The 23,893-nt window shown below is 45.0% G+C and overlaps 1 protein-coding gene across 3 annotated transcripts in view; it reads right to left on the bottom strand.

The window, feature by feature from the left end:
* The window catches only part of LOC121865064, a 46,282-nt gene extending 22,923 nt beyond the window's left edge, over window positions 1–23,359 (bottom strand). For 2 of the 3 annotated variants that reach the window (XM_042364396.1, XM_042364397.1), the window contains exon 1: window positions 21,667–23,359. In XM_042364396.1, coding sequence (XP_042220330.1) covers window positions 21,667–21,901 — 235 coding nt within the window. In that variant the 5' untranslated portion in view covers window positions 21,902–23,359. Of the gene's footprint in view, window positions 1–964; window positions 1,387–21,666 lie in introns of those variants that run through there. The other variant, XM_042364398.1, reaches the window with a different exon arrangement.
* Between the last annotated feature and the right edge of the window lie 534 nt (window positions 23,360–23,893).

Here is a 23,893-nt window from a genome sequence, read left to right as displayed (position 1 = left end):
AACATTCCAGAGCTATCAACTAGTAGTCCGTCATCCATCCCAATATTTTGGACTACAGGGAAGGTGGTGAGCCTCGACCCCTTATTATGGAAAACCTTTCTAATGACTCTCCTCCAGAATGGCCAACCAGGCACGAGGTGTACGATGATGAGGAGTGAGGGGTCAAGGGTGAGGGGTAGTCTCTCTCTCTCTCTCTCTCTCTCTCTCTCTCTCTCTATGGCCTCACTCCAACTTACCGAAAAACACGTTTTTGTTTTTTTTTAACAGATTAAGTTTTCTTTTCTAGATCACGTGACGTTTACTATACAAAGTGCAAACTGTTCACAGATACAAAAACATCTCAAAATACGAAGGGAAATGTTATCTTTAGGATGAGTTTGCTCTTGTGACAACACTTCGTCGACTTGATTCACTGCCTAACAAAACAATTACTGTAACATAAGAGCCTCCAACACTGCGCATGTACAGGAACCATCTCCACACTTTCCTCCGTTCTATAAGACACTGCCATAGTGCCATAGTTTACTGTTCTGAGCAAGGTACACAAATAGTGCCACCACCTCGCTGTCTCCATCGGCCTCATATAACACCTAGCAGAGCCCTTAATTCTGCTGAGTGGTGTTTTATTGTACCATATCTTCAACAACATCTTGCAGCAAATATCTTCAGTGTTTGGCAGGATGACACCTTGGTCAACAGATATGCTAATGCTATCCCCTGACCTGACCCACTGAAATATACTTAAAAATATATAAATAAAGTAAAAAAAAAAGAAAAATCTCGTATAACACTGCTGGACACGAAAGAAAGTCTGGACTCGAGTGAAGAAGATTTGGATAAGATAAAATCTGTACTTGGGTGGAGGTGTGAGGTTCCCACGTAAGGAGTGCAGGTGGGTGTGCGGAGGCCCCGTGCGAACCATCTATGTACACAGAAAAAAAATAGGATAGTGAGTGTGACTGACCTGTCATGGCGGTGGGGCAGTGTCTGGAGAGTGTACAGGTAGGTGCTGGCGGTAGTACCATGGTGGACACTGACAGGATGATCACTGACTGTGTGGGTCGCTGCTCTGCCCTCTTACTGGCCTCTGTAACAACGGCACCCCGCTACCACTGCCAAATACCTCGCACCCTCAACTTAAGCCGTTTCCACCACAGACGTGATACCTCGTCATCACTGCTTCAACTAGTTAACACTCCTTAAAATACCACGTCTCCAGTAAGCTGTATTGTTCACGCAGCTTGTCACAGTACAGTAGCGAAAATAAATAAAGTCAGCTGCAATATTATGGATGAATGACGAGGCGGGGTAGTGAGTGAGTGTGGCACTGTGTGAGCACCGGCGGCGAGAGGACCGTGCCAAGTGGTGTCCAGCGAGGATCTGGCACTCGTAGATGGGGCACTAAATACTACACCAGCCACAGGAAACGTTGTGGTTTAGTGTTGCCACAACACACTTGTCGCTTCCCGTGTCGCCTCCATCGTCCCGGTAAACCTTACTAACATAATATACTCTGACACAAACTCGCTCGCATTTCCCATTTTCTTATAACGAATGTTTTACAACCCACAGACCAGATCAAGTGACGTAGTTGTTTCCGTCATCTGTTATTTTTCCTCACATACTCGTGAACAAGATGGACGCAACACAAAGTAAATAATATGTGGAAGTGTTCCTGCTCCACGGTCAAGTTACCAAAAGAGGCACTGACGCCTCCTCCGAATTTACTGCAACACTCAAGATCAAGACCCTGATCTATCTGGGTTTGTGTGACAGAAAAAAATAAGCACGGCAGTCTGCCAACCACCCAACGAACAAGTCTATGTACCCATCAGACATTACCACAGCTGGTGACTGACAGCGTAGGTGGGTAGTTAATAAATCAGGTGTTCATTGAGGAGCCAGTGTGTCGAACTGGTCTACCAAGATAGTCAGTCAGCGAGCGTGGATTTTTTCCTACACGTGAATATTGAGTTGCTGGTGTAGAGGGCGCGTGGTACGACACTTCAGGAAACGTTGCTGTCAACTCAACCGCCCACGCTGTCCTGCTTCAGGCTGGGGATGGGGGGGGTGGTGAGGGAATTATGAGACTAAACGACAAGTTGCACAACACTGGCGAGAACGTATTTCCCAAAGTTATGGAACATACTAGAAGCTGTGGCTGGGAATGAGAAGTGGAGCTATGACACACGGATGACCAGGAGGAAGATAAACAACTCACGTGATAAGAGGGGGTGGCGAGGTGGGGCTGGGAAATTCACCCCATGAGTGTACTGGGGTTATTAACATGCACGACCACTATGTTTCTGTGAACACCCACCACAAGGTATTCCCATCACACACCGACACTCACGCTGGCACTCTCTACACCTTATTACTCATATGTAAAGGTGTGTGTGTGTGTGTGTGTATGTGAGCTTATTGTACGCATGTATGGGGGAGAGTGTGTACACCTGTAGGCACAAGACGAGACTGGGAGCCTATGGTTACTGTAGGAGAGAGGAAGGAGAGGTGCCAAGTTCTTGCCATGATGAATTAAAGTGTAAAGGGAAGAATCATGATGGGTGAGGGGGGGTGGGGGTATCACAGCCCTGGTCCGTGAGAGGGGGGTATCACTGTCCTGGTACGCAGGGGGAGGTCACTGCCCTGGTACGTGAGGGGGAGTGTACGTGAGGGAGATGTCACTCACTGCTGGCTGCAGAGGTCATCCCTGGTCCTGTCTGCCGCTGTTGACTTAACATGGAGAGGGTGTGAGAGGGAGAGGGAGGGTGTGGGAGGGGAGGGGGTGGGGGAGTGTGGGAGGGGGTGGGGAGAGGTGTGTAAGGGTGTGGGCGGGAAGAGGGAGGGTGGGAGGGAGGGAGTGTGGAGGTTGTGGGAGGGAGGGAGTGTGGGAGAGGAAGTGGAGGGTGGGGGTGTGGGAGAGAGGGAGTGTGGGGGGTAGAGGGTGTGGGGAGGGGAGAGGGGAGGGGAGATGGAGGGGGGAGGGGTGGTGGGAGGGGGAGGGAGGAGAGGGTGGGGAGGGAGTGTGGGGAGGGGAGGGGAGGGGTAGTGGGAGGGTGGGGAGGGGAGGGGAGCAGGTGTGGTAGGTGGTAGGGGAGGAGGGTGTGGGAGGGAGAAGGGAGGGGAGGGAAGGGTGAGGGTGTGGGAGGGGAGAGGGTGAGGGAGAGTGGGGGAGGGTGTGGGGAGGGTAGAGGGAGTGGGGAGGGGTGGGAGGGGTAGAGGAGGGTAGGAGGTGAGGGAGGGAGGAGGAGGGTGTGGGAGGGGAGGGGGGAGTGGGAGGGAGGTGGGGGGGGAGGGGTGTGGAGGGGTAGAGGAGTGTGGAGGAGGGGAGGGTAGAGGGTGTGGGAGGGTGAGGGAGGGAGTGTGGGAGGGGTGTGAGAGGGAGGGAGGTAGGTGGGAGGGGAGGAGGGGGGGTGTGGGAGGGTAGAGGGAGTGTGGAGGTGGGGAGGGTAGGAGGGAGGTGGGAGGGGAGGGTGTGGGGAGGGTAGAGGGAGGTGGGAGGTGGGGAGGGTGGGAGAGGTGGAGGGGAGGTGTGTAGGGTAGAGGTGGGAGGTGGGAGGGTAGAGGGAGTGTGGAGGTTGTGGGAGGGTAGAGGGAGTGTGGAGGGTGTGGGAGGGGAGAAGGAGTGTGGAGGTTGTAATGCTTCAGTACTTCACCTCTCACAGGTTACAAGGGAGTACAGAGTAAACTAACTCCCATGCCTGTCTTGCCTGAATCTGTAGTGACACTTTGGCACTATCGGTGTAACTATGCCATTACCGGGGTCACTGTGGCGCAATCGGAGTCATTTTGGCACTACAGAGGTCGTTCTGGCACTACCGGGGTCATGTTGGTGTCTGATTTAATGGATAAGCCATATGAATTACTATATATTTTGAGACACAGTGAGCTCACATGTTGGATAATGACCACAAACTTGATTTTTTTTTTACCCAGTTTTATTATGACCTAAGACCACACGTGTTGGTATACCATCCCACACCCTCCACACTCCCTCTCCCCTCCCACACCCTCCACATCCCCTACCCTCCCACAATCTCCACACCCCTAATTCTACCACACCTCCACACCCTCTACCTCCCACAATCTCCACACCCCCCACCCTCCCCACACCTCCACACTCCCATACCCCTCTACCTCCCACACTCCCTCTCCCTCCCACACTCTCCAAACTCCCTCCCTCCCCACACTCTCCACACCCCCCTCTACCTCCCCACACCCCCTCTCCCCTCCCCACACACTCTCCAAACTCCCTCTCCCTCCCACACCCCACACTCCTACCCTCCCACAACCTCCACACACCCCCACCCTCCCATACCCCCACCTCCACACTCCCTCTACCCTCCCACAATCTCCACACCCCCTCTACCCTCTCACACCCTCCACACTCCCATGCCCTCTACCCTCCCACACTCCCTCTCCCCTCCCACACCCTCCAAACTCCCTCTTCCCTCCCACACTCTCCACACCCCCCTCTCCCCTCCCACACTCCCTCTCCTGTCCCACACTCCCTCTCCCCTCCCACACCCTCCAAACTCCCTCTTCCCTCCCACACTCTCCACACCCCCCTCTCCCCTCCCACACTCCCTCTCCTGTCCCACACTCCCTCTCCCCTCCCACACACTCCCACGAAAGACTCATTGACGTATCTGATCAGAGTTTCAGGAAAGTGGTGGGTGAGTCTCAGGGAAGTACTGTCGTCGGTCAGTGTACGTGAGACAGAACTAGGACAGTGTCAGATACTACCCAAAAATAACACACCATTACATTTTTTCTTTCCCTAACACACTGACGTCAACCTCCTGCCTTTACCTACATCTTGTCCGTTTGTTTGTGTGTTTGTGTCCGTTTGTGTGTGTGTGTGTGTTTGACTCATTGTTTGTTACCTCTGGTGTTACAATCTGGTGGTGATATGGTGTTAAAGAAATCACACTCAGGGTAGGTTTGAATTAAGTATAGTGTGTCGTATGTATGTATGTATGTACTGGTATGTATGTATGTATGTATGTATGTATGTATGTATGTATGTATGTATGTATGTATGTATGTATGTATGTATGAGATCCAGCTCCTTTAGCTTAGTCTATCCACTGGTTAATTAGACGGACAGACGAATAGACGGACAGACGAATAGACGCACAGGCGAATAGACAGACACACAAATAGACAGACAGACTGACTATATAAGTTGTTTGTACCTCAATTAAGTTATAAATATCTTGTCAAAGGAAATCTACGTCACTACAGGACACGAAATATATAAATGGAAAAAAGTAGATTACGCTATAACACGTGACGCCTCATACAGTGTGGATTACCGTACTGCAAGTCATCAAAACTGTCCCCTTCACTTCATTGCAACGGAATGACCACACACACACACACACACACACACACACACACACACACACACACACACACACACACACACACACACACACACACACACACACGCACACACACACACACACACACACGATTGAGTGGGTTTATGACGCACACGCCCTACGCATTACGCAACCCAACGCAGCTTTCCTCTCTTACGCCCGGATCTTACCTGGAATGAAGGTCTGACGCTACCGTTTTGCATTATTCCAAGTAATTTTTCATTTTTTTTGGGGGGGAGGCGTTACGTCAATGAAAGCGGTACCATTACACCACATATGACCATAGTCAATTTCTACAGGGGTGTTGGGGTTACAACACTACACAACGACACGATACTACGCTACACAACACGATACTACGCTACACAACACGATACTACGCTACACTACACGATACTACGCTACACTACACTCTACACTATCACATTTAACCACACACGAAGGAAGTGATTCAGGTCACTCAAGTAACTCGACTGACGTGTGTAAATTTTCCCAGATACATGAAGACGTGTGTGTGTGTGTGTGTGTGTGTGAAGGTGTAGGTGGGAGCAGGGTTAGGTTAGGTTACACAGCTTTGCTATATAAGATGCTTTCATGGACGAGGAGGGAAATGAAGAGGAGGGGGGAGGAGGAAAAGAAAGAAGGAGAGGAGGTGAGAGAGGAAAACGAGGAGGAGAAAGAGGAGGTGAAAGAGGAGGCGGAATCGTGTTTATCAAGGCAGGAGTTCTAAACAGCTCCACCAAAAAGCCCAAACAGACGCCGCTTCCGTCTTGACACTTTCTCTGTTTATTATCATCTTACCTGATCTTCACTATAAGAGCAGATACCTCCAGTGTCCCCTAATAAACATTCCTCTGGTACATCTTTAATTAATATGGGAAGATTCACCAACCCACCCACCCACCCCACCCACCCAATCGTTCGGAAGTGGGTACGTCGATAAGGAAGGATGAAGAAATTGTTGTAAGTTGGTTAAAAAGTATTAATTATTGTGGTTTATTATTTGTTAGATATAATTGGTTTTGAACTGCAGTAAATTATCGTTGGGAAGCAATAGTGATTTAGGATTCTATTTAAGGTGTGTTTACTTGAAGAGAAAGCTGAGGGTGTTTGTGTAAATTCTGGTCGTCAGTGGAAGGACAAACGTCAAGAAATTCATCAGATTGAAAACTTTACATCATCATCATCATCATCATCATCGTCAATAATCACACAGAACGAATGAAAACCTGATCCCTTTAGCGTTTGTATTATTGGAACTACTTAATATTCTGGTTTTAAAGCTGGTATCCCTTTCCTTCCTCAGACCAATGTTGAGAACCCGTGAGTAGCACTTAACTCACTCAGTATATTCAGCATAAAACTTCCTGCGTTTTATATCAAGATGGTCCAAGTCATATTACACATTCACCAACACTCCCTGATTAGGCAAGTCTGGATAAGTGTAGAATAATTAGACCTACTTAGTGTACAGTTCAGACCAAGATATACAGAGTCCAAACCTAAACGCATCAGAATTAAAAGGTGATGCATCTGGTGTGTGTACAGTATACAGGGTGACAGGCCAACACACTGATATCAAAGGTTGCACTGTATGTTGAATTACTCCTTTAAACCTCTCTCTCTCTCTCTCTCTCTCTCTCTCTCTCTCTCTCTCTCTCTCTCTCTCTCTCTCTCTCTCTCTCTCTCTCTGTGTGTGTTGGAGAGAATCGCCTGGCGTCAGCTAAATGAAATATTAAAAGTGGCACCCAGTAATGAAAGGATTAACTGATGGTGTGAGATGACGACTGATCACCTGGAGATTAGACGTCCCAGCTTATTTTACCTGAAGATTAATCACCCTAATGTTAGCTGGGAGGTAGGGTAGGGTAGGGTAGGGTAGGGTAGGGTAGGGTAGGGTAGGGTAGGTTAGGGTAGGTTAGGGTAGGGTAGGGTAGGTTAGGGTAGGGTAGGTTAGAGTAGGGTGGTTAATCTTCAGATGAAATAAACTGAGGTGTCTAATGTTTTGGTGACCCCACGAGCCCAATACACGTAGATGACGGACAGCCTGGGGTCGAAACGTCATCGTACCTATAAATACAATCTATTATACCCAGTTAATCGAAATAAACAAACTAACGGAGGAACATGTGAGTGGACCCGAGTCTATCTCACACTGTCAGCTGGGTAATAAACCCTCGTAAAGACGTTTTACTACCAGCTCGCGTACCTCCTTCATGGTTAACAACACTACCTTCTCGCCCGCCCGTTTCCTTGCCAAACATATTCTTTTGATTAATAACTGGTTTATATGTAGACGAGGACATACACACGTAGATACATACCTTAACCCACATGTACACAAACTTATTACATTACAAAAAAAATCTAGTTCGTTTACATCAGTTTTTTATTGTCTTTCAGCTAGTGTGTAAACTTAGTGAAATTGAGTTAATCCTCCGCATCTTCTGAGGTCTGCCGGTACATCTTCCAAGTTTTTATCATTGTTTCAGAAGCCTCGGCAGGTTACCAGCAGCTATTAAGCGAGTGTCTTCTGCTGGGAATATTGTTGTTTACTTACAGTGGTGGTTCATAACATGTTGTGTCAGTTCTTTGTTCTTCAGCTAACAGAGAACAGGAAAATGCTCTTCGCTCATTAATGCCTTGAGTACAATGATTTAACCCCTTGAGTACGATGACAACCCTCAAGTACGGTACGATGACTTAATCCTTTGAGTTCGATGACTTAATCCTTTGAGTTCGATGACTAGGATGCATTAAGAACTTTTACCCATACATCATCTAAGTCAATGAAAGCAAGTATTATAGAATCGTCTCATATTTCTCTTTGAGGCGCCTGTAATGCTCTTGGCTCCGCCTTGCACAAGATGCCAAGTCACCCAATAAACTACCCCCCCCCGTGACGCAAATTTGTGTTGCCTTCAAACTCTAAGGTTAGATTTAAGTTTGGTTTATTCTCTCTGGGTTGCAAGTTATTACGAACACTAAATACATAGAATACAAAGTTTACTATAGTGTTTAGTTATAACAACTATGTAAATCTGGGGGAAGTAAAATTGTTGTCACGTGTTAACTGTGACCTTAACCCCTTGAGTACAGTGACAACCCCTTAAGTGGTCATTAATTGTAGTGGCAGGTGAGTGATGGATGAACAAGTGTTTACAAGAAACTCTGTAGTCTTCTGTTTAGAATAAAATGTGTCATGTGTGAGGCCTGTCTGTAAGAGGTGTATGTAACCAGGGAGGCAAGACATGGTGGTGGTGACTGAGGACCTGTACGAGAATGTTTCAGGCCATTCAAGTGAGTTGTGGGAGGGTCTGAGAGGTAAAGGTGAGGTGAGGTGTATTCTCTGTAGCCGATATCCAGTGTGCTGCCTCGTACAAACAATCTGTTGAGGGTGAGTCACGGGTAGATATTCTTTGTAGTGACAATTAGGATCACCAGCAACTGCAGCGTAATGGTGCAACGTGCGACTGCTTTGACTTTTAAGATTCGTCCGGTATTCGTCGAGGGCCTCACGCTGCTGGGTGATGGTATCTATGTCTTATTGTTTCTTTGGCGAGGTGGTCAACAGTGTCAATGGTAGCTAGGGAGGGAGATGGAAGGCGTGTTGAGCCTCGTAAGCGCTGATGTTTTTCGCTGATGACTAAGAGATGCTGTAGTTCCAGCTTCGGTTAGTGTAGAGAGCGCCCTCAACGACTGATCTTCCTGCAGGTTTGGCTCTCGGGAGTTGCCACAGATCAAAAGCTCAAAACCGGACGTATGACAATTCGTCGCTGTTTTCACACCCTGGCGAATATGATATTTTCTAGTTATGAGGAAATCGCCCTTGAATATTTAATGTTCAAGAGTGATTTCCTCAAAACTAGAAAATTCGCCAGGGTGTGAAAACAGCGACGATTTGACCTCGTGAGACTGATCTCTAGCCCAACCCTAACCTCTCCCCCAACTCTCCACCAGCGGCCAAGCCCATATGACTATCATATAGAGTTTCATCAATCCCTAAGAGTGACCTAAACTTCGCGAGAACTCTCAGCCTAATTTTGATGTCATCCACCGCAAGAGGCTTCTGTGTGGCTGTCAGCTGCTCGGGGTGATGGTTGCACGAAGGTTTAACTCCCCACCGTAAATGATCCTTAAATACACATCAGCAGAAGAACGAGAATGCCTTGTGGTGGTGCCTGAGGTAGGTACACGTAAGCCGAGGGGCGGAGTATCTAACCTTTCAGACATTTCCGTCACGCTTGTCCATCGACACTCATCGAACCTGTCTTGCCAGAAAAATGATGTAAAACTCTTTAACAATCACTATCATGGCCACCAGCTATAATTTTTCTCCGAACAAAAGAAAAATTACGGTGGACTCTATGTACGTCTTTGCTTTGTTTACGCCGTCTCCTCGTGGAGGGGAGGTACGCACGACCCACAGATTACGACCGTCCAGATATACGCATGACTTCACCCTCACTTCTAACCCTTACTCCTGTGGTCTCTTGCACACAATGTGGCCGCTGACTTATGCACTTTTCAGTAAACACACACACACAGAAAGAGAGAGGACTGCGCACTTATGATATATAAACATGGATTTCCCGTCTTGAGTTCTGCTCGATGTGTTGTAAAACATAACAATAATCAAAATACATAAGCGACGTCCATGGTATAAAATACGTGTTTTTATCTCAATACCTACAACCCTCTAAAACACCATGACGATAAACAAAACTCATTCCGCAATTAAATATTTGTTAATGTTTCACAACTGTTTACCTTTATTTCCCGTTAACCCAAGGCAGCCTTATACCGGAACAAATTTTAGATAACCTCCAGACTGTATTCTCGACGTCCCACATGAGCCGCCCTAAGAAACAACACAGTGGCCACAAAACACTTGTTCCAGACATATAACGGAGGGAGAAGCGTGAGAATTTAAATTCAAACTTGGCGCGGCCACGCCTCCTTCAGACGACAAGGCGCCAGTATGTCCAAGTGGTGGGAAATCTTATGATTGTACAGGCAGGAGCTTCATCCGCTCTGGCTGCCGGTCGACAGCCAGGACACACGTTCATTACTCAACCATCATACATTATGTACTTTCCATACTATACAACACGGATAAATAAAAATACAAGTCTTGTCCAACTTTAATGTACAGAACATGACCAATACAATTCATTCAGAAGTTAAAATTTGAGTACAGTACTGCCATACAATAATGTTATAAACACGTATGTCAACTTTACAACGTATAGGAAACATTGCAATATGTTTTTCTCAGTTTTCACCAGCAGTTACGAGTTATTGTCGTGACTCAGCACAAGGTCGGAGAAACTGGCGGCACGCGCCCACCCAGGCATCCTCCCCATCCTGCCCCACGCACTTCTTTATATTACATAGATTATCAAGCAAAAGTTTTATACTGTAGAGGTAGATTAAATTCTTGGAATCTGGAAGAGTTCAGTAGTAAAAAAAAAATACTGGACAGAGGTGAGCAAGACTAGTTATGAGCCGTGTTAGTGGTGTAGTTCATCTGGGCCCAGTGTGGAACCCTTGACGAGTGAGCTGAGAGCGTGGGGGAAAATTACAGTCAGTCAATTCATAAAACTGAATAAAGTGATTAACGTCGCATAAAAAAGTACATTAACTTCATTATTTGATTTAATATTCATTCCTAACAGATATTTTGCTACCTTTAGGCTATGTTATGAACGCCTTTAGGCTATGTTATGAACGCCTTTAGGCTGTTATGAACGCCTTTAGGCTATGTTATGAACGCCTTTAGGCTATGTTATGAACGCCTTTAGGCTGTTATGAACGCCTTTAGGCTATGTTATGAACGCCTTTAGGCTATGTTATGAACGCCTTTAGGTTGTTATGAACGTCTACCCGACTAATCACAGACGAGAAAACTCACCCCCACACCCCCTGTCTGCTCAAGCCATGGACTCCTCAATACACTCCCAGACTGAGCGTGCCAAACTCTTGTTATACAGTAGCTGACACGGGCGGATTAAATATTTCTCAATAGGGTTCTTCTCAATAGCAGGAGGAAGGGGGGAAGGGTGCAGATATAACCGGCAGCAGAAGGATCAATAATACAGAAGAAAAAAGATGAATGAATTACTGTCTATATCGAGGAAGAGATTGTGTTGTCAATCACCTCATCCACACGTCAATGTTTTTAACCTACAAACTACCGTATCATGTAGGTTAGAATTAATAAACACTTCTAAAATGGAAGATAATTAAACATGATTTGATTACTTGAAGGGATTACGTTATCATAGTCAATGGGAGATTATAAGGATGTCGTTAGTGCCTATAATCAGCCGAGTATGAACCCCAGGGAGAAAATATGTCCCCTCGACTCCTTTTGCCAGGTACAAAGCTTCCTAACGACCTTTGACCTATTCAATACCGTCTAAAATTGGTTTACGCGACATAAACTTAACTCGGCTATGTAACAAGAGATTAATTAGTTACATTAAGTAAATTTAGCTACACTATAAAAAGGTATGTAAGTTGTTTTAAGTAATTTTAGATAGGTAATGTATGGTTTAAGTTAGCTTAGGTGTCTTAAGTAAGTTAGACTCTATAAAGGTGGGTAAGTGTAAGTTTAAGTACACTACGAAGAGTTAATTTGTTTTATGTGAAGTAAGGTGTGGGATACGTACACACACACACACACACACACACACACACACGTCTCCAGCCCTGCATCTGCTTACTGTCAATTATATTCGCACTCATGTCAGTCCAGAGTGTGGGGCAAGGAGGTAGTGGCTCTCTCATCCTTTACACCACTTACCACTAACACCACTTACCACTAACACACCACCACTTACCACTAACACACCACCACTTACCACTAACACACCACACCACTTACCACTAACACCACTTACCACTAACACACCACACCACTTACCACTAACACACCACCACTTACCACTAACACAACACCACTTACCACTTACACAAAACACCACTTATTCTGCATATTTCTGCCTGTGAATCAATAATCTGAATCACGTGAAGATTAGGCACTCCTTATTTCACGTGACGATTAAACACACTCATGCTCATCAAATCTAATCTAAGGGCTAACACAATCTAATCTAACTTAACCTAACTATATTTAATCCAAACTAACCCAATCTCACCTAATCTAATCTAACTTAACCTAATCTAACCCCACAAGTAGCATAAGGGTGTTTAGTCAAGTGAAATAAGTTACTGTGTGTGTGTGTGTGTGTGTGTGTGTGTGTGTGTGTTTCCTGGCTCCACCGGCGCCACGCTACGCAGAAGGCAAGGGAAGGAAGGAAACAATAACGCGCGCGCACACACACACACACACACACACACACACACACACACACACACACACACACACACACACACACACACACACACAGATAAGTGATGAGAGAACTTGATAAAAAAATTTCCAACGGAGGTTCAATGTCACCTGTTTAATGACACATGTTCAATGACACCTGTTCAATGACACCTGTTCAATGACACCTGTTCAATGACACACCTTGACACACCTGTTTAATGACACAAATGTTCAATGACACACCTGTTCAACGACAACTCCCCTTTTCTCTTCTGGTAACTTAATCTCTAAATAATCGGGTGAGTGTGTGTAACTGTTTTCACGAGGACCCCCCCTCCCTCTCCCCCACACACATCACAAGATAAGATATTACCTGATAGAGAGTGAAAAAAAAAATTACCCAATGAAAAAACACCTGGGTATTTTATCTTCCCGCAGCACTCTTAAGCTATTGATCACATCAGAAGATCCACAACGAGACCTTAACAGAGGGAATCCAATACTCTTTAAGTGCTTGATCTGAATCCCTTTAAAGTGTCTATACTAAAAAAAAAACAACAACAAAGCGATGATGACACAAGAGGAGTATCCAATACCCTTTAAGAGCATCAGAATCCCTTCAAAGTATCTATACCAAAACAAAAGAAAGCCTTCAACATAAATAGGTTGATTCGTGTGGGTGTTTATGATCTTGTGTTAAGGCAGAGGTGCACTCGTCGGTACAGGAGTGCTGGCCGGGGCTAATTATAGAGAGAGAGAGAGAGAGAGAGAGAGAGAGAGAGAGAGAGAGAGAGAGAGTCTATCTGTACAAGTAGTGCCAACAGACGGAGGTGTAAGCTTAGCAACAGGAAGTTTTCACTCTCGGAGGTGTCATGTTTCCATTGTTCGTCTTACCACTCGCGATTCTTGGAGCGCCTTAACCTGAATGTTGTCTGCCATAAACCAAGCCTTCCACCTTACCTAGATTCAGTTAAGTTGGTCGTTTTTTTTTTCTAATATTTTCCAACCTACACCTGATGTATCTACTGTAGATTATGTTTGTCTTGCCTAAATCAAAGCTTACCTTAACAAAGTTTGACTAATTCTAAGCATACTACAACTAAGTTTGACTAAATTTAAGCTTATCTTTACCTTACTGTGACTAAATCTTACTTTACCTTAGTGTGACTAAATCTAAGCTTACATTAAATAAGTTTGACTAAATCTAAGCTTATCAGACTTAACAAGAGTCAAGTATGCACTCAGCAGATAGCCAGAGGAGACAAGTGACGGAACACAGGAGCTGGTGAAGGCGACACTAATTTCACGTCTTGTCAGTAACGCTTGTTCCTGCCACCACTGACATTATTAACGCCTGTTCCTGCCACCACTGACATTATTAACGCTTGTTCCTGCCACCACTAACATTATTAACGCTTGTTCCTGCCACCACTGACATTGTTAACGCTTGTTCCTGCCACCACTAACATTATTAACGCTTGTTCCTGCCACCACTAACATTATTAACGCTTGTTCCTGCCACCACTGACATTATTAACGCTTGTTCCTGCCACCACTAACATTATTAAACGCTGCCACCACGACATTATTAACCATTCCTGCCACCACTGACGTATTAACGCTGTTAGACATTATTAACGCTTGTTCCTGCCACCACAGACTAACGCTTGTTCCTGCCACCACGACATTATTAATGTTCCGCACACCACGCTTGACCACTTATTAACGCTTGTTCCTGCCACCACTGACATTATTAACGCTTGTTGCCACCATGCTTAACGTTTCCTGCCACCACTGACATTATTAACGCTTTGTTGCTGCCACCACTGACATTATTAACGCTTGTTCCTACACCACGGACGCATTATTGCCACCACAGACATTTCGTTCCTGCGGACACGCTTGTTCCTGCCACCACCACTGACATTATTAACCTTCACCGACATTATTAACGCTTGTTCCTGCCACCGGACATTATTAACGCTTGTTCCTGCACCATTATTAACGCCTACAGACATTATTAACGCTTGTTCCTGCCACCACTGACATTATTAACGCGCCTACCACTGACGTATTCGCTGCCACCACGACATTATTAACGCTTGTTCCTGACATTATTAACTGCTTGTTCCTGCCACCACTGACATTATTAATGCTGACATTATTAACGCTTGTTCCTGCCACCATCCATTGTTTCCTGCCACCACTGACGTATTAACGCTTGTTCCTGCCAATTAACGCTTGTTCCTGCCACCATTGTTCCTGGCATTATTAACGCTTGTTCCTGCCACCACCATTATTAACTGACTAACATTATTAACGCTTGTTCCTGCCACCACTGACATTATTAACGCTGGACATTATTACGCTTGTTCCTGCCACCACTGACATTATTATTAACGCTTGTTCCTACCACCACCCGACATTACTTATTAACGCGCTGCCACCACTGACATTATTAACGCTTGTTCCTGCCACCCGACATTAACGCTGCCACCACTGACATTATTAACGCTTGTTCCTGCCACCACTGACATTATTAACGCTTGTTCCTGCCACCACGGACATTATTAACGCTTGTTCTGCACCACATTAACGCTTGTTGATATTATTAACGCTTGTTCCTGCCACCAACATTATTAACTTGGCCACCACATTATTAACCTTGTTTCTGCCACCACTCACATTATTAACGCTTGTTCCTGCACCACCACTGACGTATTAACGCTTGTTTATTAACGCTTGTTCCTGCCACCACGGACATTATTAACGCTTGTTCCAGCCACCACGGACATTATTAACGCTTGTTCCTGCCACCACGGACATTATTAACGCTTGTTCCTGCCACCACGGACATTATTAACGCTTGTTCCTGCCACCACTGACATTATTAACGCTTGTTCCTGCCACCACTAACATTATTAACGCTTGTTCCACTACTGATATTATTAACGCTTGTTCCTGCCAATTACCGACACATTAACGCTTGTTCCTGCCACCACGGACATTATTAACGCTTGTTCCTGCCACCACGGACATTATTAACGCTTGTTCCTGCCACCACTGACATTATTAACGCTTGTTCCTGCCACCACTAACATTATTAACGCTTGTTCCTACCACCATTGCCAGCTGTCTCGCATAGTTCAATACACATTTGAGAACTGTTCACTCCTGTTCATTAACGATTTAACAAGTCTTCACACACAGACGCTTTTCAGTCACATATTGAACGAAAAAAAATGGATAATTGTTTTCTCAGGTTAATATAACACAATTATAACAACGAACTGAAATAAAATAAGTTTCTCAGAATGAAGAACTTGAGTATGAGGAAGTACTGTATGTTATCGGTCACACAATCCACACTAACACTTACTAGTTGGGGGTGAAGAACGTACCCGCCAGTACAAACACACACCTCCACAACACGCGCGGTACAACTAACTCTGCTTAACATTAGAAGATATGAGTGGTGAACATTAGAAGATATGAGTGGAAGTTAAAAAAAAAAAAATCTGAGAACTCTACTATCCAGCCAAGTCATTGTTGTTGAGGTGTTTTATACTCTCACTGATAAATATTATCTGTGTACGTGGAGGTGTGTAGATTATTTTAAAGGTTACTCTAGGGAACTTTTGTCCTAGCTTGGCTGTGGCGTGAAGATACAAAGATAAAAAAAAAAAACCCTCATATCTTATCTCCACCTGGTAATGAAAACATAAACATTCAACTGTATTGCAAGTTCATTCCTGATAACATGACATTCCACACTTATTTGAGGGGGTGGGGGAGAGGGAAGGGGGGGGGGTAGTACTGGTTTAATAACAATTGTTTTCACGAGGTATGTGGTTGTCGCGGCTCATCAACGTCTACTTAATTACCTTTAGTCATGGAACCTTCCCCAATGACTCGAGGCTGAGCATAACACAGGAGTTAACCAGTCTCCTGTTAATAATGTTCAAAACCTATGACTCGGTTACACAGGTACAACTCTCCTCCTCCTCCTCCTCCCCCTCCTGCTGGGTCTTCGGTTCCAATTCCTAATGTAAAATAAAACTTACTACTCGGGTACACAGGGAAATTACAAGTAACTATGGCGCTATAATTCCTGTAAAAAAAAAAAAACATTGAGAGGTTGTGTGTGTTGTGAAGTACAGAGACATGATATGATTTTAATACTCTGATGGCCTCACCTCTGAACTCTTAACATGGGGATCAACACCTATGAACCCCTTGACAACATACAGGTTCTCATGATTTCACAAGGCTTCACATGGGTTCAAAGGAGTTCAAAGGGATTCAAATTATTTCACAGGGGTTCACATAACTTCACAGGGGTTCAGAGGGGTTCACAGGGGTTCAGATGACTCATTGTAAATATAACTGAGGGACATCAAGACACCCATTCCTTTATGAGATAAGGTGATTTATTATACTTTAAAAAGGACTTGATTCTTTATACCAACGTAAAATAAAGGATCACATCATTTAGCTCATCCATAATAAAGGGATTTAATCAACTATAATGCGAGGAAAAGACAAAACTATTCCCATCAAATTTTATACCTGAAATAAACACCTTGATCCTCCTATTCTTTATTACATTACGCGATCAAATCCTCAATAAAGAACATAGGAATTTATAACCTTTCGTCATTAACCTTAATATAATTTTATCCTCAACATAAAAGCACAAAAAATTCTCCCAATACAGAAGTAGAAATAATTTAGTTACGCTCTTTAAATTCACTCGCGGATAGAAAATTTGCGTGTGTGTGTGTGTGTGTGTGTGTGTGTGTGTGTGTGTGTGTGTGTGTGTGTGTGTGTGTGTGTGTTAGAGCAGTTGAGTTAGTTAATACATCAGTCAGCCCGTCATTGAGTAAGTTATCTGGCTACACTATGTGCCCAGTGGTTGAGAAAAATACCAGGATACCTCTGTGTTGTAACTGTTCTCACTCACACACACACACAGACACACACACACACACACACACACACACACACACACACACACACACACCAACCACTGTCAACATCATCAAGGATTCGTAGGTAACGTGTGTATTCAATCCACTTTTTTTCCTCCAGTAATGAATGAAAACAAAGAACATTTTGATGATCCTTACCCTCCTCATGTTACTATACGAGATGTTGTTTATGTTTGAAGTGTGACTTTTGTATATTTCAACCTTTTAACCTGGCTTATAGTTAATGGAGTTTGTTATTATTATTAAGCACACGCACACACACACGCACACACACACACACACACACACACACACACACACGTACTCCTTTATGCAGAGGTGTCAAGTGTCAAAAGCTTGCTTGCTTCATGCATATTATGATATTATTTATACATGGAGTGTGGCCTCGGTCATTCATATATGGAGTGTGGCCACGGTCATTCATACATGGAGTGTGGCCACGGTCATTCATACATGGAGTGTGGCCACGGTCATTCATACATGGAGTGTGGCCACGGTCATTCATACATGGAGTGTGGTCACGGTCATTCATACATGGAGTGTGGCCACGGCCATTCATACATGGAGTGTGGTCATTCATGCCTACACAAGTGTGTGGTGTATGGTGTAAGACAACCGGATGCTGGTGCCGATAAGAAACTGTGTGTGTGTGTGTGTGTGTGTGTGTGTGTGTGTGTGTGTGTGTGTGTGTGTGTGTGTGTGTGCAAGCGACATACAAAAACACAACACAATATTTACATGTGTACCTGAGCCCATGACGTCACTAACTACCTATAGGAGAGAAGGACCCTCCCCTCCTACTCTCATTAAGACAAACACTCCTCTTCCTACCCAACTACCAGAACCATGTTGCAAGACCTCCTCCTTCTCTTTGTTGTTGTTATGTTGCAAGGTCACGTGTCCTAAGAGCTAGTGATGGCGGGGAGGATGGGGAAGGGAGAGGGGGAGACGGGAGGGGAGAAGAGAGGAGGGGAGGGGTCACACAGGAGAAAGGTTCAAGTCCACTTTTCATCTCAACACACGGAGATCAGTTCTCTCTCTCTCGTTACAGCCATTTCAAAGTTCTTAATACACATCTTTTAAGAGTTTATATATAAATACACTGTAACACACTTTAAGGATGAGTGTTTATATGGCGTGTATGTTTATGAATTTTTATCAATGTTTATCTTTATCAATGTTTATATCTGACTACCTCACGTTGTTATTATCCATCGTTATGTTTATATATATTTCACTTTGTTATTATTATTATATATGTCTGTCTACACCTGTTTATATCACTAGTTATCCACTAAGACTTAAAATAGACCAGACCATAACTACTTAAGACCTAAACTAAGAAGCGAAACCAGTTAGACAGATACCAAAGACCCCCCACAACTTGACAGACCCCAAGGATAGGTGTATCTATATACAGACCCTCCCGTCCATGGTCGATGTGTAGTAATGAGACGGTAATTTAGACTGTCAATGTCATTTTAGTCGTCCTGTCACATGCCTGCTATGTCATGGGCGACCTTCATCTGTCTCTTGTCTTGTCATATCTGTCAAGGGAGGATTTTATTTTTTATTTTTTATTTTTCTTATCTATATTTTATTTTGTTTATTTATTTTTTTCTATTATTTTTTACTACAATAATAATCATGGTTCAAGGTTCTTCGTGTTATTTATGTTATCGCCTTTATTTATTAGTTATTGTTATTAATTATTGTTTGTTATCTTATGTCCATGTAGTTTAGTTTCTTATTAATAACATAACTTAATGTGCTATAATCCCTTCCAGGTTATCTTAATGGTAATAACTAAGGCATATAATCCTTAACACATACACCAGTTATATAGTTAGAGTGTATGTATGTATGTATGTATGTATGTATGTAATATGTATGTATGTATGTATGTAATATGTATGTATGTATGTATGTAATATGTATGTATGTATGTAATATGTATGTATGTATGTAATATGTATGTATGTATGTATGTATGTATGTATGTATGTATGTATGTATGTATGTATGTATGTATGTATGTATGTATGTTATGGTTAAGTCATATTTAAGTTAATATAATCTTGTGAGGTATAATTAATATATCTGTTTATTTAAGTATGTTTGGTATACTTTTTCACACACACACACACACACACACACACACACACACACACACACACACACACACACACACACACACACACACAACTGTACATGATAACAAGCAAAATGTCAATAAATATCACAAGTGTCACTCAACAGATAACAACAGCTCGTCATGTCCCCCCAAGAGTGACATCATCTTCAGAAATTATTGTGACGTGCAGCTCTTAACTATCCAATAACTTACTATAACCTATGAAGACCACAACTAGTCTTTAATAAGAGATGGATCACCTGAAGATTAGCACCACCACCCCCCCCCCTTCCATAGATTTATTTTACCTGGTGATTAAATACCCTCAAGCTATCTGGCGGGTTAGGTTAAGTTTAATTATGTTATGTTATGATATTCAGGAGGTTAGCAATACGTGTCAGCCCGGGTAAGGAAACACTATCTGTACATCACTGTTGTCTAGTCGGCAACATATGAGAACTGTTACTCGGTCTGTGGTAAATATTATCTCTGGCTTCTCTGTCTAGCCAGCGAGATAAGATTTCCAGCATTACATCATCGGCTTATACTTAACAACATGTCCAGTCGCCTCCAATTATACCTGGTACAGTGGCTGGCGCTTTTTTGTGAGATGTGGCATATTTGTGTTTGTTTACATTGTATTAAACCTCACAGAATAGCCCAAACGAACCTCATAGTAGTCAGACTAAGCCTTCCACAGAGTTGCAACATTTCACAAAACGCATCAGCCACTGTAATAGGTATAAGGGGAGGCGACTGTACCACTCATTCCTAGAACATTAACCTTTCCACTACACCAGACGATTTTATTCAGCACAGAGAAACCACCGTACACAAGGGGTTAAAATTTTAAGGTGAAAATGTCTCAATAATTTTGGACCACCTCAATATTCTCCCCCCCCCCCCCCTAGCTTATTTTCACCTAGAGATTAATCACCCTAACATTATTTGGGGAGGGATGAGGTTAGGTTAGGTTAAAATTAGGGTAGTTAATCTTTAGGTAATTTAAGCTGAAGGGGGGGGGGGGGGATATTCAGGTGATCCATAACATTATATACATACATATAAACAGACCGACACTTATTACTTGAACATATAATCAGTGCCAGAGGTAGGAGGTGGCAGGTGAAGGTATAATCTGTCTTGACCTCAGAGAACACCGAGTTAACCTTCCGTAATACTCTTGTGGTTAAGGTACATATTTCCCCTTTTATGTCACCATTTGATTAAAATAATTCAAAATAAATTTCTACAAAAACTAAATAAAATTCTACAATAACTAAATAAAATACTAAAAATAATCAAATAAAATACTATAATTCCTGCAATACTCATAAGTTTACACCTGCATTCTCAATTAACCTGTTTTAATTTTCAGTTAAAAGTCTTATTATAAATTCTTCTAATTTACATACCTAAATTATCTACGTACATCACTACACTTACCTCTACATCGCTACAGGTGTATATTACTTCAGTAGTTCATCAACACAGTACTAGGTCAAATCCCACAGTGTACAATTACACCTGCCCACCGTAAAGAAGATATCTGACCTATATCCCAACACTGTACACCTGTCCTTGTGTTTTTAATGTGCACTTCTGGACAGGCTTACAGTATTTTACACATGTATACCAAGACAGGTGTGCACTTTTACACCCGCACATAACTCTCCCACCACACTTCTCTCTCAACCGACATTATCAGTAAACCAACATGGACGACCACAACACACACACATGGCCGGTAATTAAGGGCTAAATACCTAACACAGGGATCAAGTCAACAAGGACAAGGGAACAAGATAATCTTACTAGGCTGCTGACGGTGGAGTTGGGGACGTGACGTCTCGGGGGCCGCCTCTCCTGCTGTGGACGATGATGGGGACGACGACGAAGACGGTCGTGGCTTTGGGGCGGAGATGAGGCGCCGCCGTTGTCGCTGTTGTCGCCCCTTCCGCCGCACCGCTGTACATTTAGTAGACATGACGAGGCTCCTGACGAGGGCGGTGACGAAGGAAGGGGAGAGGGCACTGACGCCGCCCTGCATCAACTAGCTCCAAGTCACACCAGCCTCAAGTGTGTACTGAATGTTCCCACCACCGAGAGGGAGAGCGGTGGCAGGGGCCAAACCTGTGGGTCTGGAACCGCGGAGCCTTCCTTCTTTAGCAGGCTGTGAGGGCTCCCTTATCCTCTCCTTCTCACTCAGGCAGTGAAGGACACTCAGGGGGGACGTTCTACTTGTGGAAAACCATAAGTGGCGGTCGCTGACAAGGGGTGTCCCAAATATGATGGGGCACAGGTGAGGGACACTAATGAGGGGGCACTAGAGGAGGAAAATAGTGTGGGACGCTGGTGAGAGGAACCTCACCACGACTAAATTCCCCTCGTCCACCTCACAGGTGACCGTACGCGTCAAGTTTCGAGCAGGTCACGGATGTATTCTTCAGCCAGAAAGTTGACACACTGAAGTGTAATGTTTGTCTGTCACCCAAACACAGAGGAAGTCAGGAGTCACTGAGCGCAGGCAAGATATATCTGGTTTCCCGTTTCCCAAATGAGGCACTCCTCTATCTGAAAACCTGTCCACTCGCACACTAATTACCTATCGCTTCACTGCACAAGAACACACTTGATGGGTTGGTCACTGCCGGGGTGGAGAGTGGCTGTGACTGACCAGGGGGAGGAAGTAGGTGTCCTTATATACTCGAGGACAGTGCCACCCTACGGCCATGTTGCCAGAGGAGGAGGGGGGTGAGGACAATGTGGTGAGAGAGGGTGCTGGCAACACTGTATGAGTCCAGGGTATAACATTAGACACTTGAGCCCCCCGCACCCACCTGTAGAGCCGGTCCTGCCTCCCTCCAGTGCCTGTGTGAGTGTATGTGTGTACTTGTGTGTGTGTGGCCGAGGATGTGTGTGTAGCTGAGGGTGTGTGCAGCTCCGGGTGCTGCACAACGACGACTGCCTCCAGGTCCCACCCGCTCACAGCTCTCACATCCACCCACTGCTCAACAATTACTCTCACCAGCGAAGGTTGTTCCCCAGCGACTCCTGCGGGAGTGTGGCAATAATGACGAGAGTAAGGCCAACACGCGCGCGCATGAGCACCTCCACGCTGCACGCGCCAACACAACTTTCTCCTCCGCACCAACACTGACACACTACACCCGTGTCGCACATGGTCGCCTCCTGCACCTACTGGAGAATTGAAGGGGCAGTGAGAACCTGTGTGGTGCCACGAGGGTTGGATCACACGAAGAAGAGAGGGGCGAAGTGGGGCTGAAGGTGGAGCGGCGGGGCTGAGAGGGGCGAGGCGGAGCTGAGAGGGGCGAGGCGGGGCTGAGAGGGGAGCGGCGGGATGAGACGGGGCAGAACATCACATGGCAAAGCTGAATCTGGTTTCTAAACAAGAAAAACACAGAAAAAAAAATTTGAACGTCCGGGATGAGTGGCACTCCTCGTCCACTACACGGCTGGCACCCTCACACTAACACGGCTGGCACCCTCACACTAACATGGCTGGCACCCTCCATAACAGCTGGCACTGGCCTCACACTAACATGGCTGGCACCCTCACACTAACATGGCTGGCACCCTCACACTAACATGGCTGGCACCCTCCACACCTACAGCTGGCACTCACACTAACACGGCTGGCACCCTCACACTAACATGCTGGCACCCTCACGGCTAACATGGCTGGCACCCTCACTAACATGGCTGGCACACCACACTACACGACATGGCTAACATGGCTGGCTGGCACCCTCACACTAACATGGCTGGCACCCCCACACTAACATGGCTGGCACCCCACAATAACATGGCTGGCACCCCCACACTAACATGGCTGGCACCCCACCCCTAACATGGCTGGCACCCCACACTAACAACACGGCTAACAACACGGCTGGCACCCCCACTAACACTGCTGGCAACCCCACACTAACACGGCTGGCACCCCACACTAACAACACGGCTGGCACCCCACACTAACAACACGGCTGGCTCCCCACACTAACACGGCTGGCACCCACAC

This window comes from Homarus americanus, unplaced genomic scaffold (assembly GCF_018991925.1).
Source record: "Homarus americanus isolate GMGI-L3 unplaced genomic scaffold, GMGI_Hamer_2.0 scaffold2539, whole genome shotgun sequence".
NCBI lineage: Eukaryota > Metazoa > Arthropoda > Malacostraca > Decapoda > Nephropidae > Homarus > Homarus americanus.
This window is presented reverse-complemented; position numbering and strand designations above follow the sequence as displayed.